Source organism: Alosa sapidissima, chromosome 14 (genome assembly GCF_018492685.1).
Source record: "Alosa sapidissima isolate fAloSap1 chromosome 14, fAloSap1.pri, whole genome shotgun sequence".
Classification (NCBI taxonomy): domain Eukaryota; kingdom Metazoa; phylum Chordata; class Actinopteri; order Clupeiformes; family Clupeidae; genus Alosa; species Alosa sapidissima.
In genome coordinates, this window is record NC_055970.1 from 20,159,416 (window position 1) to 20,172,361 (window position 12,946).

The 12,946-nt window shown below is 45.5% G+C and overlaps 1 protein-coding gene across 13 annotated transcripts in view; it reads left to right on the top strand.

Moving 5' to 3' along the window:
• The first annotated feature begins 2,785 nt into the window (after positions 1-2,785).
• The window catches only part of celf6 (CUGBP Elav-like family member 6), a 171,210-nt gene continuing 161,049 nt past the window's right edge, over positions 2,786-12,946 (top strand). For all 13 annotated transcript variants that reach the window (XM_042061719.1, XM_042061720.1, XM_042061724.1 and 10 more), the window contains exons 1-2: positions 2,786-3,390; positions 11,381-11,463. In XM_042061719.1, coding sequence (XP_041917653.1) covers positions 3,141-3,390; positions 11,381-11,463 — 333 coding nt within the window. In that variant the 5' untranslated portion in view covers positions 2,786-3,140. The remainder of the gene's footprint in view (positions 3,391-11,380; positions 11,464-12,946) is intronic.

A 12,946-nucleotide genomic window follows, 5' to 3' on the forward strand; every position in this document is an offset into this window, starting at 1 on the left:
TGTTCAGAAAATTGAAATAGTCTGGCGAGGTGGGGTCACGGATTGGCACATTCCCGGGATGGACCTGCTGCGTATTCATCCATTGTTTCGTCCATGGTTTCATCTCTTATCTAAATCTGACCATGGAGTTGACTTTGGCGGAAAGCTGAAGGTGATTGCTGATAGGCTGTCCCAATCAGTGGCGCCTGCACAATCCAATCACATTTGAGAGGGAAACAACAAATTGAGGGTTTCTGAGATTTTTCTTTTTTTCCTTTTTTTTAGAAGTAACGGGTACTCACGGTTATGGATAGAAATGTAGTGGAGTAAAGAGTACAATATTTGCCTCTCAAATGTACTTGAGTAAAGTCAAAAATGATACTCAAGTAAAGTACAGATCCCTCAAAATTGTACTCAAGTACTGTAGCTCTGCTCTTCTATCCCTCATATTCTCTCACTCCCACATTTCTTCTTTCATTCTTCACTTAATCATTCTCTCATGTTCTTCCCTCCACCCTTCCTAAAAGTGCACTAGTATATTCTCACACATGCTGTGCTGTCATTGTTGCTCTCTGTCTTTTCTGAAGGCTCTTCTCAGTTAGCTTTTGAAAAAAACTGCTCCACCCCAGTACGTACATCTCTCCGTCAGCTCCATCCCCTGAAAATTCTGCCTGATTCCTCCTTTTCCTCCTCTCTTTCTCTCTCTCTCTCTCACTCACACACACACATGCACTTTCTCTCTCATACACACACACATACACACACACACACACACACACACTCTCTCTCTCTCACACACACACACACTCTTTCTCTCTCTCCTGAAGACTCTTCTCATCTCAGTCAGCTTCTCCAAAAACAGGCCCACCACAGCATGTTCAGCTCCATGCCTCCTGACTCATCCTCCCTTCTCCCAGGCTGGCTTTCTCTCTCTCCCTTTCTCTCCTAAAGGCTCTCTGTCAATTCCGGCTCAAAGCGCCTCCATCCAGGGCACATGTTGGGCAACACCTTGTTTCAGTCAGGCGCTGAGCTCCACGTCTCCTCACTCTGCGTGATTCCCCCTCCCCTGCTGCTGCGCAGGTGCTGAGCCCCACAGCTCCTCCACGCTGCCTCCTCAGGTCGGCACACTCCTCCCTGCGTCTGAAACAACAAGCAACAGTGGGAGGAAGAGGATGAGGAAGAGGGAGAGGAAGAGGTAGAGGGAGAGGGAATGTGGAGTACCTGTATTTCCACCAAAGGCTCCTATTCATTCCTTTTTTCCCCCTCGTCCCTTTTTTGGAATTCTTCCGCAGCTGTGCAGGCGAAACTTCCCTGCTGAGCTGAAACAAAGAGGCAGGAGGGGGGGAGAAATCACAAAACCAATAAGTGACAACTCGGGCAGAAATTAGTTATGCCATTATGGAAATGAATGGCCTTGATAGTATTGACAAGGAAGCCCGCCGTGTTTTTGTGCCTGTCTCGGTACAGAAACTCTGCAGGATCTTTTATTCTTGTGTGAAAAAAATCTCTACAGAGATGTGACTAAATAGCAAACGAATAAAGAAACATCATCAGTGACGAATGCCGTGCAAGATGTTTCCTGCAGGTTTTTAGAGCAAAAGCCTCTCTCTTCCTCCTATCAACTTCAGCCGCCCTTTCTTCTGTGATGATTCCCTCACTCTGCACTGCTCTTGCTCTCTTCTGCTCTGCTTCTGTAATCTGTATACGCTAAACAGATGTGCACAGCGCACACCGCAGCCGCCACAGCTTCTGTTGATGATGGGGAAGAAACAATTAGCAAACTACGACGGCTTCTGGCCGCAGAGACGCCTGCATACACAGACGTGGCAGCGGAACACCAATCCCCCTGAGTGACGTCCTGCACATCTCCGATGACATCCTCACAAATCAGAGTAAAGGGCTGGCTGCCGCTGCTCTGACCGCTTTGTGGTGATTAAAATCACTGTGGCGTTTGGACAGTGGTGCTGTCCTCTACATCGCTGCCTGTAAAATGAGCCGCTGATGGGCTGAGGGTGGCCGGTGGACGATGTGGCAGAGATATGCTCGTTTCCATGTTTGTCTGATGTCAGAGATGCTCACAGAGTGTTATAGTTTTTTTTGTCAAATCACACACACACACACACACACACACACACACACACACACACACACACACACACACACACACACACACACACAACACACACACAACATACCCACACACACAGCTATACAAACATATCCACACAACACCACACAAATAGCTCACTCTAACATACGGAGAATTCAGCACCATGGACAGCAACAAGTCCGAGTGGTCCCTCTACGAGTCTTACAATGGCTACTAAAGCCCTCTAAATGGATGAAACCAGCCTTCAACTTCAAAACAAAATGTAATATAAGGAGGTAATATAGTGTGATAAACATATGGTAACTATTGTTTTAAATCCTTTCATTATGATATCATTTTCATTTGTTTTAAAAACCAGTGCATTGTTATAGAGGATTAACAAAGGTGGTATTGTTTTCTGAACATGGTAATGACATTCTTTGTCTGATTCACAATATTTTTGTTATTGATTTGCACCTTAGTATGTTTAAGAGCGTAATATGTGACAAGCGCCGAGGCGAGTTTGCTTTTTCTGCTTCTTAAATGTCCCGAGCTTTCCCTTTACACAAATGTTTGGATTCGCACTCCACCCCGCGGGCCCTCGGTCGTCCTATTCTCTCATTGGCTAAGCAGGGCTTATTATGCAAATTAGCCGAGGGTCTAGTCAAGAGCCTATGAGTTGACGTCACGAAGGCAGAGTGGCAGCTGACACGGGGAGAAAAGAAACAGACTGAGAACGGGACGAGGGATGAAAACACACAAAACATAAATAAGGCTTAATCACAAGACAGAGAAAACACTGGTTTAGAGGGGGGCACAGTCAGGCGAAGGACTGTGTGCAAAAGAGGAGAGTAAAATAAAGGAAGGAAGGCAGGCAGGAAGGGAGAGGAGGAGTGTGCAGTTGGTTTGAGGGAGAACAGAAAAGGGAGAGCGTGAGTGGTGCGAGGGAACCGCGGAGAGGGAGAGGGGAAGTGAGAGAGCGCGAGCGAGCGTGAGAGCGAGGGAGAGAGTGGGAGCGAGTGAGAGAGAGAGAGAGAGAGCAAGCTTGAAGCCGCTGGTCCATTGAAGAAAGATGGCTACAGTCACAGCAAACGGAGTGCAGCAAGAGAATGGATTCAGCACTACGACCAGCGCCGGCAGAATGAACGGGCTTACAATCGGACAGAACACCATTCCCATGAAGGACCACGACGCCATCAAGCTCTTCATTGGCCAGATCCCCAGAAACCTTGAGGAGAAAGACCTGAAACCGCTGTTTGAGGAATTCGGCAAGATATACGAACTCACCGTACTGAAAGACAGATTTACAGGAATGCATAAAGGTTGGTTTCTGTTCGCTTTTACTGCTGACGCGTCTGCCTGATTTGCAAAGGGCATACAAGTAATATATGTGGTTATTTGTGCACGTTTTACAAGGCGAGTAGAAGTAGCTCCAGCAGACTGCTTTCTAAATAAACGTAACGCTCCAGGACAGGCTGTGCGTGTGTGTGTGTGTATGTATGTCTCTCGGTGTGTGTGAGTGTGTACATGCGTGTGTGTGTGTAAGGGGGTGGGGGCAATACATGCTCGTTTTTCTACCCCAAATCCACGTGTGTCACTGACCAAAATGGCTTTTTGTGTGCCTGCGTGTGTTTACACAGAAGATCATGTGGCGCAAGGCGAGGAGGTGTGAGCCACGCAGTAGGCTACTATGTGTTGGCAAGAATATGTCGGGCAATATGCTGTGATGTGTGCCTCATTTCAGATGTCCTTTCACTAAATCCCACACTCCCATTACTGCTCCGTAGTTAGACATTACACTGTGCAGATAACGCTGCCTGGCAATCAGGAGGAAGGAAATTAGCTGCAAATGTTAGTGATTCGAGGCGTTCGGGCAATGCTGATTTGGCCTTTTGTGAAGGCTAATACATACGTCCAAGCCTCAATTAAGAGCCGAAAATAACTGTGTCTCCGCTTGTTTGGCATGCTGTTGCTTGTAAGGCGGGCAGTAACAAGCAAAGCCTTGACAACAGGAGATGAATTATATTGTTGTACAGCTGTGTTTTTACAGAGATAAATGTTGTGTCTACATATTCATTTTCAGAAGCAACAAAGAAAACTGGTATCGTGAAGTAGTTGGCTGGTTTCACATCAATCGTTTACAGTGCTTTTACTCAGACTTTTACATTTATCTCCCTCACAAGTGTTACTTTTGACAAAATGATAGCTTTTACATTTAGTTCACACACATTGTAAAATAATTTAATAATCTTATGTAGTAGAGATGTGTCTTACACACGTCTATCATAGGCCTGCAACACCCACTGTGAACATTCATCTCAGACTATTCTCTCTCATATAAAATATGTAAAGGCGCTCTATCCGAATAAAGGTCTTGCGATAAAACGAGCCTTTAAATGCTTCCCTGTTGGTATACAGCAACAAGCACTTAACCTGTTCAGAGGTTTTGCTTTATGTCATTTAACGCCATAGCATCTAATAATAATCTAATAAACCATTATTTAGACATTATACAGGGTGTGGGATGATGACTGATGGTTGATTCACGCTGTTGATGTTTTCATTTGCCATTTTCATTACACCTGTTAATAGATGGCAAGCTGTTCTTTTACTTTCTGTTTATATTTCCTTTGTCTGTCAGGATTGTATGAAACAACTCTAAAATATGATCAAATAAAAAGATAATAAAGAATAAACGGATGTTCATTTGGTCATGGGAAGATAGATGAAGAGAATGAAAATAAGTAAATGTTAAGAGAAAAGCTGATTTCTGACCTGATTTGAAACATTGACGAACGTAATAACTAGGTTACATAAGGATTTTACTGTTTTCAAATAATACCTGTCTGTTACAAATGTATGGAAATATTTTGAACACATTTTAATATGTGTGCGTATTCTGATTCCGACTGAGGAAAGCAACCGGTTGTTGCCAACATTTTCACCGCACCTTTGAATAATTCAAAACCTGGGCCTATAAGCTTATGAATTCTGACAGTTAAACTCATTCTGTATTTCCATATGCTTGTCGGGTGTAGAATTAGAAGTGGGATCACAAGGGCAAAGATACGGAAAAGTGCCTTTTTCCTTCCGTTTAACAGCCTGTTCCTCATAAACTGTTTCGCAGTGCCGAGCGCGCACGCTAATCGCGCAGATACAGGTTGCACAGAAGTCGCCCCGTGGGACCACTGTCAGACACGGCGCAGCACTGTATAGTACTAAAGCAGCTGGTTTACATTTTCAGTCCTCGGTGCCGTGGAGGACCTCGCTGTGCCGAGAGGTATAAGGGTATCGTGACACAGATACGAGCCGGAGCCCGGTGCGCCGTGCTCTGAAGGTCTCCACACGCCACCTGTTCGGTGAGTTATCTGTTCGGGGATCCATAGACCCTGCTACCCGCCGGAACATGATCGATTAAAACAATAGTCCAAGAGTGCTTGTGGTGTTTACGCCCGTCCTTGGCGAGTGTGGCTGAATGTCAGTATTGAGAGGCTATTTGCTACGAGAAGAACAAGAAGGCCTGCAATGCTTACAGACCATAGCCTATCGCTTGTCACTCCGAGTGACTAGCCTTCCCGTCGACGGCCCAAAACATTTCCCAGCTGAGGCACATTCATTCTACAAATATATGGTGTCATTCGATAATTCTGTGTACACTTGTACGTTTTTCAGACATCTTATCTCATGAACAAATTGTATTTCTGCTTACTCATAACTGTTAAAACATAACGAGTTATGTGTGATCAGTTATTCCAAAAGTAAATAGGGTCCAGAAGGTTGGGCCTTTGAATCGCGAAAGTAACGGCACTGCACAGCACGATCAGGTGATAAACTACTGGAACTTGAACGGGAAGCTATTCATATTGTGGCAGTGGAACTGACAAGGCGAACATTGCACTCACCTGGAAAGGCGTAATTTCATCAAATAAGTGACCAGGTTGTGCAGTTGCCGTAACCTCATGCTTGACTTGTGAAAGGCACAGCAGTCATTTTTCGCCTAATACAATCTTATAAAATATTGTATTATGAAATAAAAATCCTCTCAGGTCCTGGGCAATCTGGCTGCATAGCAACAAGTAACATCGACCTCAGCGGGCAGCGTAATTTCAGATGGAGAAACGACTGCTACGGAGGATTGCCTCAAACCGTGCAACTCTGATAGAACCATTTGTTTTTGAGTACATCACGCTGCTTCTGCGCAGTCATGAATCATGTAGGATTCGCGTTTTTGTCCTTAGAGCGGCACACACATCTCCAAACCATTCACCACCAACATCAAACGCCCATAGACATAGGCGGCTTGGCATATACCATTTTACATCTGGCTTGTGTCTATTTTTATTTTTGGACACATCTAAATAAATTTGTTTTAGAACATGCAGGCAAGACTTGTTATTCCAGTTTTCACCATTGTACAATATAGCAATTGCCTTAAATACATTGAATATGTGCATTTTATACAACTCAGCATGATTACAAAAATGTAGGTGCTTATGAAAGTGCCTGTTTAGTTTGATTCTGAAGTCTGTCCAACCCTTTAGAGACTGCAACTGCACTGGTGCTCTGATACACTGTAGGCCTAATGCTGTTAAATTAAATTATTTTCCATCAGGTCATTTTCAAACACAACTCATTTGTAGTATTCCGAGTCTCACAGGTGTTGAGCACACAGTATGTTTGAAAGGCAAACTTCTGGTGTAGGTGTGCAATTAGCTTTTGAGCTACATCTCTTTTCACAGAATAGAGAGAAAAAGAATGTGTGTGTGTGTGTCAGTGTGTGTGTGTGTGTGTTTGTGTGTTAGTGAGTTATAGTATAAGTGTGAGAGTATGTGTGTGTGTGTGTGTGTGTGTTCAGAGACCTCCTAATTTAAATGTTTAGCAGCTAGCCACAGAGCTATGTTATTTTGTGTAGTGGGATCCCACAGCAAGGATATCTTCCATTGATGTATGCGTCAGCAGGAGGCCTGTGCGTGAGTATGTGTGTATATGTATGGATGTATGTGAATGATTGTGTATGCGTGCATATGTGTGTGTGTGCGTGGGCGTGTGTGTGTGTGTGTGTGTGTGTGTGTGTGTGTGTGTGTGTGTGAGGCAGGCTGAGAACCCTAAGAAGTGGCAGGCGGATAACAACTGGAGTGGGGCGTCCTGGGTTGCAGCACAGGGGTGCACAGAGCAGCTAGCATCAGTCTCTCTGCTCCACGCATGGTGCTGCAACATAATCCTCCGGCAGACTGGTGTGTGTGTGTGTGTGTGTGTGAGTGATACTGGCAGCACTCTGCACACAGACACACTGAGGAGTTGGTAGGAGAGCAAATCTTCTGCTTGAGAACAGTGATCTATCAGGCCCTGGTGAGGCTTTGGATCTCAGCAAAGAGGAAAAGATGACATGCTTCCCATGGGCTTAATTTCATCTTATTCTTACTGCACAGAGATAAAAAAGAACAAATAAAAACTGAACCTCCTATGTGTAGGAGATAGGAATAGCTTGAGCAGCCAACTTGATGACCCACAAAAGCTCTGATATGTCAGTTTAAATGCCAGCTCATTGGAATTTTATACTAAACAACTAGTCATTGGCATTACCAAAAACTAGACAGCTAAAATATTTTGATTCTAGGTATAATGACTGAAAAAATCCTGGCATTGCTCCCAGGCATTGGTTGTCTATGTGCAGTGATTACCGTCCAGTATAAGGTGACCCTTGGTCACTTGCCCAAAGAATTAGACCAAAGTCATCAGGAGAGTTTACCGCGCAAGGCTGCGGAGAAGGCCTAGAGATGCTGTGACAGTGATTGGCAGCTGGTCCACGTTGAGTGACAGATACAGGGCAGCACTCGGGTGACCTCTTTGATCATGAGCTGAAGCACAGTGTGTGTGTGTGTGTGTGTGTGTGTGTGTGTGTAGGAGTGGGTGTGTAGGTGTGTGTCCGAAAGAGACAAAGATAGAGAGAGAGAGCGATGGAGAAAGAAAGGAAGAGAGAGAAAGATGGAGAGAGAGAGAGAGAGAGACATGCCTGTTTAGCATCCTGAGATCTTCTGCTGGGGCATCCTGGAGAGGGACTGATGGGAAATCTGCACGACCAACAAAGAGCTGAGCAGCACCCACAGCAGCGACATCCGCAGCAGACTCGCCGTGCCGACGCCGGGCCACACTCCACAATCCACCGCTCTAATTCTGCTATTTGTCTTTGTCGGCCCAGGTGGGCGGGATTATCTTTCAGCCAATTAGCACGTCTGTGTCACAAGCAAACAACAAACCTGTTGACACTACGCACTCTCTTGATAAACAAAATCAGACATTTTAATGAGCCGTAATTGGGCTGTAAACGAGTTCAGATGCATGAAGGAGTTCTTGTCATTTGTTTGACAATTACAATAACCTACGCTAACGGAACTGCTTCTCGAGCCCAGGCCTACACATACATGACAGTCATAGGAAGGTTTTCAGTGCCTGCCATTTGCATGGAGTTGACTTTTTCTTTTTAACGGTGTTACACTATGGAACAGTTGTTTACTCATTTCAAAGATACCAAAGATGCACTGGGGGCAAATCACATCAAGAAACACACACACACACACACACACACAGTTAGCTAATTTTTACATTTATTAAGCGGCTCTGTAGAAGACTGTTTGTTTTTACAGCCTTTTGAGCTTCTAAGCAGCCCTAATTGTTGATGTGGATGAATTCCTCTGAGCAAGCAGCCCTCTCTCACTGACTGGGTTGTGCAGTGTGTGTTTGTCCTCTGCTCAGCTGTGTAAGTGTGTGTGTGCAGGTCAATGTGTGTGTGTGTGTCTGTGTGTGTGTGTGTGTCTGTGTGTGTGTGTGTGTGTGTGTGTGTGTGTGTGTGTGTGTGTGTGTGTGTGTGTGTGTGTGTGTGTGTGTACATGTGTGTGTGTGATTGGGTGAGAGTGTGCATGTGTGTTTGTATCCCTCTTCCTCTGTGTGGAACTCAATGCCGTCAGTCATCACATGAATCACAAAGGGGAGAGCTCTACTCCGCTTGACCTGTTTGGCCCTGTCTGCACCTCTAGAGGGAACCACCCTAGTGTCTCTGCAGTAGTATGTTCACATGGAGCTGTACCCCCTCACAGCTGTTACTAGACAATAACCAGCAAGCTGACCTGAAGCTCCTGAACCAGAACTTCATATGGAATACATGGTTATTCTCCTGGTACAGCCATTTTGTACAGAATGTGTTGAAATGTGTTGAGTTGGCCTCAGACCTGAGTATGAGTATGTGTGTGTTTGTGTGTGTGTGTGTGTGTGTGTGTGTGTGTGTGTATGTATGCGTGCTTGTGTGTGTGAGAGAAAGAGAGAGGGAGAGAGAGTGTATGTGTGAATGCATGTGTGTGTGTGTGTGTGTGTGTGTGTGTGTGTGTGTGTGGGTGCAGCCCCACGGGAGGGCTCAGTAGCAGGCGTGACAAGCAGTAATGGGAAATTATGCTGCATGGTGTGAGAGGGGGAAAAAAAATTCCCTCCCACCCCAAAAAAGGGTCACCCAGCTCCGACCCGTCGGAGCCGAAGCAGAAACACCTCCCTGGCTTTAATGAAGGCTGGCACTTTTCTGTTAGCTGCCGAGAGGAAGAGAGAGAAAGAGAGAGAAAGAGAGAGAGAGAGAGAGAGAGAGAGAGAGAGAGAGAGAGAGAGAGAGAGATGGAGCTCATAATGCATAGTCACATGGCACCTACGCAAATGGCCTGGGAGATTTGATAGGAGATTGATTTTTCCTCCCTCTTCACTGTTACATTTTAAAATGGTCTTGCAGACGTTGGACATGATTGGTTTATGTGTTTGTTATTCCCTCACTGTTCATTTTAGTAATTTAAATCAAATGCGAGACTTTCAAAATTGACAAGAGGTTTACATAAATATAGATGGCAAGAGGTTGACATAAGTAAGGAGGCTGAAATTGCCCCTTTTCTATTATTAAATAAGCAACAAGTGGCTTTCTATGGCCCTATGGTTTCATTGAGTTGCTGGGCAAGCTTCTGTGGTTGTTTTATATCACAGTATATTAATGTGCCTATGCTAAACTCTTTAAACTACATTGTAATATTTTAAACATATTAATAATGCATAATGAATGAAAACACATTTATCATTGTACTACTATGTAGTTCCATATATCAAGTTCAGGATAAGGATGCATAGTGCAGGTTATTAATATTCTATGACAGCAATTAGTATGCTATTAGCAGGCTATGCTACTGTGTACATAATGGTGCCAGTATTCATTACAGCATTGCTAAGCTATTGTTAAACAAAGTGTTACTTTGTTCCAAAATATTTGTTAAAATATGTTAGAATGTGTTATGTGCAGTGGCCTGTAATGGCAGCCTGTGGTTTGATACACAACAGAAAGACAAAGATGAACTAGATGAATGATATTAGATTAATGAGAAAAATTAATATATTCTCCAGCCTGCCGTTTGCCTCCACTCCGTGCTGCTTCACGTCAGAACACATGAGGCCAGCTGTCTGTCCGGGCAGAAGCTGCCACCTCAGTGAAAGCAGGCCGTGTTGATCAGGGCTCGCGGCCTTCCTCTCTCTCTCTCTCTCCTCTCTCTCTCTCTCTCTCTCTCTCTCTCTCTCTCTCTCTCTCTCTCTCTTCCTCTCTCTCTCTCTCTCTCTCTCTCTCTCTGTCCTGCTCTGGGGCTGCGTGGCCCGACCCGGCTCGGACGGGCCTGTGCCGGTGACATCTGCTCTCTGTCTCAGTGCGCCACCCTGCTCTGACCCATGCCGATGCCCACATCAAGTCTGAGCGGGAGTCTCGCTGTCTGGCCAGCAGTGGATTGGATGCTCAGTCTGTGTTTTTATTCTCAGATAAATGTGTGTTTACTTGATTTGTTTTGTGATGTACACCTGGATTAGTGATTTCTCCCACAGAGCCTGATAGGAGACATCTTTGTGTTGTTGTTGCTGTTTACATATTTCTGAGAACATCAAGTTTTGTTGCTTATAAAATGTTCTTCAAACTTTTGGATCAATTTCCTCTCTTTCTCTCTCTCTGTTTCTCTTTATTTCTCTCTCTCTCTCTCTCTTTTTCTCTTATAGCCAACCAGTCCCTTCTTTATTGTTTCTCTTCCTCTTGCAAAAATCTGATGTCGACATGTTTTTTTTCCCTCTCCTCTCTCCTCTCTTAGTCTCCTGTGTCTCTCTGTGAGTAAGCACTGTTTTGTGTGATGACTATCTGTCTCTGCTCAAACCGAAAAGTCTCATCTATATTTTGCCACCTCTGCCTCCTCATCTGACTGAAATCTCTGCTCTGTGTCTCTACCCCCCCCCCCCCCCCCCCATCCCCCCCTGCAGGATGTGCCTTTCTAACCTACTGCGCCCGAGAGTCCGCGTTGAAGGCCCAGAGTGCTCTGCATGAACAGAAGACGCTGCCAGGGGTAAGTCCCAGCCCCAGCCCCCTGTACCCCCCCCCCCCTTCCCCCCAAACTATGCCTTCATACAGCTGGCAAACACCAAATCAAATGTAACATTCAGCTACTGAGATTTCCTACTTCCAACAGTGACTCAGGAAAGAGAGTCAAGGGCTCACAAGTTATAATAAGAGAGTGAGTGTGTGTGTGTGTGTGTTTGTGAGAGAGGGAGCGAGAGAGAGAGTGAGTAATATTTGACAATATTTTATTTAAAGCCCATGCAAAAAAGGAATAAAAGAAAAATATATTTTTTTTTATAATTATTTCAGGCTTGTGATTATTTTGTCTTCGGTTAGCTTCTTTGCTTTTTAAAAACTGAGAAACATGTGTACGCTAGCTGTTCTCTGGTAGAATTTGGCAAGGTGGGATCCCCGCAGGTGTAAAATCCCCTGAATCCCTGAAGCACCCCTTCCCCTCCCTCTCCACCCCCCACCTCAGATTTAGTCTCCCACATGTAGAGCTCCATACAGGCCTGGGGGGGTCCATCTCCCACATGTAGAGCATCATACAGGCCTGGGGGGGTCCATCTCCCACATGTAGAGCTCCATACAGGCCTGGGGGGTCTATCTCCCACATGTAGAGCTCCATACAGGCCTGGGGGGTCCATCTCCCACATGTAGAGCTCCATACAGGCCTGGGGGGGTCCACACTGCCGCAGCAGGGGGGACACCGGGGATGTAGGTTTCTCTGCAGTCGGTTAATCAGTTGTTTGCAGATCCCGCCTCATCTCCTGGGTAATTGATTGGGGGTATAGGGAGCTTACGACTACGGGTGTGCGATGAGGGTCAGTCACACGCAGTATGGAAGAGTCCTTTACTGTGTGTGTGTGTGCCTATGTGAGTGTGTGTGTGTGTTTACTTTAGTGTGTGTGTGCATGTGTGTGTGTGTGTGTGTGTGTGTGTGTGTGTGTGTGTGTGTGTGTGTGTGTGTGTGTGTGTGTGAGAGAGAGGTCTACTTGAGAGGCTGTCACGCCATAAGTGGGTTAGCTGTAGGTTTTGGCGGGTCAGAGTGTTTGTGGTCGCTATCTCTTATCTGTGGTGTGGGCCATGTGTAACAGATGGTGTGTGTGTGTGTGTGTCTGTGTGTGTGTGTGTGTGTGTGTGTGTGTGTGTGTGTGTGTGTGTGAGGTTTTGCATCAACATTTCAGTGGGAAGACTCCCAGAGAAGGGTCAATGCCTCAGTCTGCAGCACACACTCCCAAAAAGCCCTCTCACACACACACACACACACACACACACACTCTCATAGGGGCGTTACGTTTTTTCTCTCTTTCACACACTCCTTTTTTCACCCTTCTCTCCTATTGTCTCTGCCTCCTCCACCCTCTTTTACATCCATGTCTGCATGCATAGCTTCAGACTGTCTGAGGTTCTTAAAATGCCTCATCAAACAGGGTGTGACCCACTGGAATATGGCAACTTGGCAGAGGAGAGAGAGAGAGTGTGTGTGT